This window comes from Ipomoea nil, unplaced genomic scaffold, assembly GCF_001879475.1.
Source record: "Ipomoea nil cultivar Tokyo-kokei standard unplaced genomic scaffold, Asagao_1.1 scaffold1310, whole genome shotgun sequence".
NCBI classification, from domain to species: Eukaryota; Viridiplantae; Streptophyta; class Magnoliopsida; order Solanales; family Convolvulaceae; genus Ipomoea; species Ipomoea nil.
The window spans coordinates 953,366-960,452 of NW_017617738.1; the positions used below are offsets into that span (position 1 = coordinate 953,366).

General features: G+C 49.4%; 1 protein-coding gene across 1 annotated transcript; it reads right to left on the minus strand.

Annotated features, from left to right (window-relative positions):
• Nucleotides 1–2,100: 2,100 nt before the first annotated feature.
• Nucleotides 2,101–4,526, minus strand: LOC109185061. Its single transcript, XM_019335058.1, has 2 exons — nucleotides 3,114–4,526; nucleotides 2,101–3,018 (listed from the first exon to the last, which is right to left on the minus strand). Exons 1-2 carry the CDS (start codon nucleotides 4,524–4,526, stop codon nucleotides 2,101–2,103), a joined length of 2,331 nt encoding a protein of 776 aa, XP_019190603.1.
• Nucleotides 4,527–7,087: the final 2,561 nt, after the last annotated feature.

The window sequence follows — 7,087 nt, forward strand, 5'->3', positions numbered from 1 at the left end:
CCCTGGTGGGCGGCGCAGATGCCCCAATGAGCTTCATCCATTATCTTCTCGGCCTCGGGCTTGAGCAAGCACTTTAAGAGAGGGCCTTCGAATGACCGCTTGTACATTTGCCCATCGATGATTTGGAACGAAGGGGCTTTCCGTCGAACCCGAGCGGCGGCTCTTGGGTCCTCCGGCAATTCGCCCGTCTCCTTAAACCGTCGGATATCCTCGATCCAAAACATCGCGGGGTTTTCCTCTCAGTCCAACTCTTCACAAGTCACCTGCTGGACTTCTAATTGCATCTCCTCGATACTCGACCGACTCAGCTCCTCCCTTTGGCAAATCTTAACGAGGTGATCCGGTACTCCTTCCAGGCTGATCTTGGATAATATGTCGGCCTCCACGTTGTCCATCCGAGAGATATATTCTATTTCGTATGCCCCGAGTTCCTTTAACATCTCTACCGCCTTCTCCTTATACAGGGCCATCCGGGCGTTCTTTGCCTCACATGTGCCGGAGATCTGCCCGACTACTAATCTGGAGTCGGTTTTGATTCGCAATCGTTCTACTCCCAGTGCATTGGCGAGTCGGAGGCCATTTAACACAGCCTCATACTCGGCCTCGTTGTTGGACGTTGGGAACAAATAGCTCACGGCGTAATACAGCCGGAATCCCTCTGGACTGATTAGCATAACTCCGCCCCAGCAATGTTGTCGACTGGCGGCTCCATCCGCATGCATCTCCCACCATTCGCCTAAACTGTCTTCCGCGGTGCACTCCTTATCTTCTTCTCCTGCCGTGCACTCGACCAAGAAGTCGGCCAAGGCTTGACATTTTATGGAAGGCCGTGGCTGATACTCAATCCAGTACTGGGTTAATTCCACGGCCCACTTCTCCAGGCGACCGGACGACGAGGGGTTCCGCAAGACGCTCCCCAGCGGTTGATCAGTCAGCACTCGGACAGTGTGGGCTTGGAAATAGGGCGCTAGCTTGCGCACGGTGATCACCAGCCTTCAAGGAGCGGCTCACGTAATACACCGGGTGCTGGGCACGTCCCGCTTCTCGGACCAGCACCGAGCTCACCGCCTTGGGGGAGGCGGCTAAGTATAAAGGCAGAGGCTCACCCACCTGGGGGGTGGGCAATACTGGAGGCGTGGAAAGGTACTACTTCAATTCCTCGAACGATTGCTGACACTCGGTTGTCCAAGCGAAGCCTTCCTTCTTCTTCATGGCCTCGAAGAAGGGTATAGTTTTATCCGCCGTCTTGCTCAGGAAACGACTGAGGGCAGCTAGTCGACCAGTTAACCGTTGCAGGTCTTTGATGGTACTGGGAGGCTGCATGTTGATGATGGCCTGGACCTTCTCAGGGTTAGGCTCAATGCCTCGCTTGGTAACCATATATCCTAAGAACTTCCCGCCTTGTACTGCGAAGGCACATTTCTTAGGATTCAGCCGAAGATTATATCTTAGCATCACTTGAAAGCAGTCGGCCAAATCTCTCGCATGCTTGCTCTCTTCCCGGCTTTTGACGAGCATGTCATCCACGTACGCGGCTATGGACTTTCCCAGTAGATCTTGGAACAGCCGGGCTACCATTCGTGTATAAGTAGCCCCGGCGTTCTTAAGTCCAAAGGGCATGACTCGATAGCAGTACACTCCATCCGGTGTCAAAAATGCGGTATTCTCCTCATCTGCCGGGTGCATGAAAATTTGATGGTACCCTCTGAAGGCGTCCATGAAGCTTAACAGGGCCGACCCGGTGGTCTCATCGACCAACTGATCGATCCGAGGTAAGGGGAATGGGTCTTTAGGGCAAGCTTTATTGAGGTCGGTGTAATCGACACACATTCGCCAAGCTGGGGGCTTTGGTACGAGAACTACGTTTGCCAACCACTCCGGGTATTTATCCTCTCGGATGTGGCCCGCAGCCAGCAGCGTGCCCACTTCCTTCTTTACAAACTCCCTCCGATCATTGGCGAGATATCGCTTCTTCTGTATGACTGGCCGATGGTCAGGATCCACGGCGAGTCGATGGGCGTTGATGGATCGTTCTACACCGGGCATGTCCTCCGGACCCCAGGCAAAGACCAGCCGGTGCTCTCGGAGCACTCTAATGACTTATTCTCGCACTTCCTCAGGGAGGCCGACCCCAATTCGGACCCGCCTGTTTGACTGATTGGGATCGATCTCGACCTCCTCCAGTTCCACGACCGGCTCAGGGAGAGGTATCATCGCCTTCTTTGGGGGCCTTTCCGTGATCTCATGGACCTGCATCTCGCGCTTGCCCATCCCTCTGCAGGCCTGCAGGTAGCAGTCGCGGGCGAATCTCCTGTCGCAACGCACCGTGCCTATCCCACTTGGTGTGCGGAATTTTAGGCAGAGGTGCTCAATGGAAATCAATGCTCCTAGATCCTCCAGGCCCGGTCGACCGAGTATAGCGTTGTGTGAGCAGGCTAGATTCACCACGATGAACTTCATGTTGAGCTTCTGTACGTCGGGATAACTGCCAATTTCTACGGGCAGGGTGATGGATCCTTCTGCTTCCACCGAGTCCCCAGTGAAACCGGCGAGTGGCATTTTGACGGGGTTCAGCTGTTCTCGGGTTAATCCCATTTTGGCGAAAGTCTCGAGGTATAGCACGTTGACGCTGCTCCCAGTGTCAACCAGGATCCGGCGAACGACTACCCCATTGATATCCATCGCTATAACCAGAGCATCTCGATGCGGCGTTTCTCCCGTGGGCAAATCTTTGTCAGTGAAAGTGATGGGCTCTCGGCACACCTTCTTCGAGCCTTCATCGCGCCCGTACACCGTCCCGACATACAACTGGCGAGCCCAGGCCTTTCGAGTATTCGCTGAGTCGCCGCCCTCCGATCCGCCGACTATCATATTGATAACCGGCTTCTGACGCCACTGGGCCTCATCTTCCTCAGTAGCCGGCTGCTTGCCACGACTACACTCGGCGGCGACTGTGGGATCACTGTCTTCTCGCGTTGCTGACCTTCGCCTCCATTGATTAGGAGGCGGGATCCCTTGCTGTATGATGCCCTCCATAATCTTTTTCAAGTAAAAGCACTCTTCCGTGCTGTGGGTATAGGATTTATGTTAGCGACAATATTTAGAGGTCTTACCTGTCTCCTCGTTCGTGTGCAGTCATCAATCGGCGGAGGTGGAGCGACTGCTTGTATCTCATGAACTGGCCGTTCGGGAGCCGGCCAATAGGGGTGCACGACGGGTCTGTCGTATGGTCGTCTGGCCTCGGCTCGCCGGGTCGCTTCCGGACGCCTCTCCTTGATCTCGACTCGCATTTTCTTTCCGCTAGCGGATCCTCCGACTTCGCGTTGACGTTTGTGCTTCATGGCCTGCTCGGTGTTGGCCCTTTTGTTGGCCATGTGTATGGCTTCCGCGTAGGTAGCCGGGCGGTTATCCCGCAGATCTCGGTATAACTGACTGGATCTCAAGGATTCAATGAAGAAGGTGAGCGCAGTCTGATCCTCGACCTCCTCGATAGATTGGATTTCTTTCTGCCAGCGAGCTAGATAGGTCTTCAAAGACTCGCCTTCTTCTTGATGGACGTCGCCCAAATGTGTTAGGTCCTTCTGCGGCTTGATATTGGCCGCGTAGTGGCTCATGAAGCGGTCGGCCAGCTCTTTGAAATTATGAATCGACCCCGGAGGCTGCGCCACTAACCATCTCTGGGCCGAGCCCTTTAACGTGGGTAGGAAGGCGCGACACATGACGGGGTCCCGGACTCCCAAGACTTGCATCTTGGCTTGGTAGCTCAGCAGGTGCTCTCGAGGATCGCCGGATCCATCGAATATGGCCTGTTCTGGGAACTTAAAATCGCCCGGTATCTTGAATGTCATGATCTCGGTCGAGAAGGGAAAGGTGGTCAATAATGTTCGACAGGGGGATTTGGTCCTACCCTCTACCCGTTCCTTTAGGTTTCTCACTTCCTGGGTTAGGCGCGCTACTTCACCCCTATCACGGGTATGGTTTCCAGTCGACTCTGTGCTTTCGCCGACTTCGGATTCAACCGGTTGGTCATTATTGCGAACAGGTTTCTCTGTACGGCGAGCTCGAGTTCTGGTTCTCCGAGTGTGAGTTCTTTCGCGCCCGGCTTCTCGATCTCGAGGGCCCGCCGGTGCACGACTGGGATCCCTCTGTCCAAGTCGTTCTCTCGCCGACTGTCGTCCAGCACTCGGGCCCAGCCTGGAGTGGACGGACTGTACTGGTTGACTTTCAGCCCGTCGATTCTCCTGTCGGTCTTCCGGCCTCTGAGATGTTGCGTCTTGCGGTGTGGTGGTCGAGAGACGGATTGTTCTCTTACTTCTCGACTTGCCTCGGCGAAGGCTCGTCCGATCGCGTGGAGTTGCTCCGGGGTGAGTAGTACCCGAGGCAGCTGTCGTGTTGTTTCGTTCTCCCACAGCCTGTGGTGTCGTTTCGTTCTCCCGGCTCTGAGCATTTCGCTGGTTCAACTGATCCCTCAAATCTGCCCCCAATCCGTTGCCGTGGTTACTCAATTGTTCTTGGTCTCCTGCCATGCTAGAAGCTTTCTCGATCGACTGGCGACTCTGGAACTCTCCCCGGTCGTTTCTTGGACTCGTTTCGCTCAGAGAGCCACGCAACTCTTAGTTTCGATCCCCACAGACGGCGCCAGTGTGGGTTTTTGGATTTTCGGGCCCAAGGAGGTCCAACACAACCTTAGTTGGTGGATGCACCTTTCACACGATTGTAAAAGAAATGAAGAGTATTTGCAATAGTCTCAAGTGTCTCTCTCTTCTCCGTGTATCAACCTCTCTCCTTTACAAGGGCGGAGGAGCCTTTATATAGCAGGCTCCCCTCCCATCGACTTGAAGGCCGTTAATGGTCGACTTCAAGGCTAATTACAACTGTCGAGCCGTTGGGTGCCGTTACCGGGCCGGCCAACGGCTCTTATGGATCTATAACAGTCCGACCGTGTCCTATCTTTAATGCCTTCAACGGCTCCCTTAACGGCTCTTGAACCGAGTCTCCTATGCTTGGGCCTGGGCCGACTCCTGGGCTCGGCCCAAGCACTTGCCGGGCCTTTTTCGACGCTGGCCCATGTTTTATACCTTGGATCCCTCTCTTGGGCCAATCCTTCTTGGGCTGGGGTCCTCACCCCATCAACTCTTATTCGTAACAATATATATATATATATATATATATATATATATATATATATATATATATATATATATATATAATAGTGTCGGTTATTCGGTGATCGCGGTCATTACACCTTCCTAACCGATAAATAACCGAATAATGGATTAACCGAAAGGGCTAAAGGTTAAGGTCATTCTAGAACAACAGACTATACCAAGGCGACAACCTCTAATCACGCTCTCGACATGCATCAGTCCAGACCTGCAAAAAGATAAGTTAAAAACAAAAGGAAGCAAACAGTTAGCATAAAATGCTAAGTAAGAACCACTTTGCCTCGTAAAATAAGTAAACGATGACGCGGCAGGTAGTGTATTGTGATGGGTGATTCTGACTGATAAGTCTGCTATAGCATTGTTGATGGCAGTAGTAAGGGCCTGGTTTTGATCAGCCAAGGCTCGTCGAAGCTCCTCCGTCGTTCGTTGTTGGGATTATCGGACCTGCTGTATTTGGTCTTCTAGAGCCCGCTGGCGAGTTTGTACGCCTTCATTAGCCATGATACTCTCAATGAAAGCACCAAATTATTGGGGAAGTAATTTTTTTTTGGTTGTTGTTCCGCTTTCGAGGGTGGAAATCCTCCAGAAAAGAAATATGATGGAGAAACAAATTAATTAGAGTTCAGACAGGGAAGTTTTGATTCAAAGGGTAATGCCCTGTACTTTATTTCTCATGCTCAACAAATATTAAATTTACAAATAACGGCTTCCTAATTATCTGAGATTTATTCGGCACTACTAACAACCAAAAGGAAATGCAGTAAGAAATAGTCAAATGAAACAAACATGCATGCATGACCAACTAACAACAAATATTTTTATCCACAAACATAATAACGAAGCTTGATTCATGGAGTAATTAATCTTGAAGTCCACCTTTTATTACCACCTTTTCAATGCATACTCTTATTCGTACAAATATATATATATATATATATATATATATATATATATATATATATATATATATATATATATATATATATATATATATAATAGTGTCGGTTATTCGGTGACCGCGGTCATTACACCTTCCTAACCGATAAATAACCGAATAACGGATTAACCGAAAGGGCTTAGGTTAAGGACATTCTAGAACAATAGACTATACCAAGGCGAAAAACTCTAATCAAGCTCTCGACATGCATCAGTCCAGACCTGAAAAAGATAAGTCAAAAACACAAGGAAGCAAACAGTTAGCATAAAATGCTAAGTAAGAACCACTTTGCCTCGTAAAATAAGTAGACGATGACGCGGCAAGTAGTGTATTGAGATGGGTGATTCTGACTGATAAGTCTGCTATAGCATTGTTGATGGCAATAGTAAGAGCCTGGTTTTGATCAGCCAAGGCTCGCCGGAGCACCTCCGTCGTTCGTTGTTGGGATTATCGAACCTGCTGTATTTGGTCTTCTAGAGCCCGCTGGCGAGTTTGTACGCCTTCATTAGCCATGATACTCTCAATGAAAGCACCAAATTATTGGGGAAGTAATTTTTTTTTTTGGTTGTTGTTCCGCTTTCGAGGGTGGAAATCCTCCAGAAAAGAAATATGATGCAGAAATAGATTAATTAGAGTTCAGACAGGGAAGTTTTGATTCAAAGGGTAATGCCCTATACTTTATTTCTCATGCTCAACGAATATTAAATTTACAAATAACGGCATCCTAATTATCCGAGATTTATTCGGCACAACTAACAACCAAAAGGAAATGCAGTAAGAAATAGTCAAATGAAACAAACATGCATGCATGACCAACTAACAACAAATATTTTTATCCACAAACATAATAACGAAGCTTGATTGATGGAGTAATTAATCTTGAAGTCCTCCTTTTGTTACCACATTTTCAATGCATGCTCTTATTCGTAACAATATATATATATATATATATATATATATATATATATATATATATATATATATA

What these genes read in the sequence shown, in the direction of transcription:
- LOC109185061 (XM_019335058.1), bottom strand. Translation starts at nt 4,526, where the DNA reads ATGGCAGGAGACCAAGAACAATTGAGTAACCACGGCAACGGATTGGGG. An exon ending in GCACACGAACGAGGAGACAG is followed by an intron (nt 3,019 to 3,113) that starts GTAAGACCTCTA and finishes GGCATCATACAG; the next exon opens with CAAGGGATCCCGCCTCCTAA.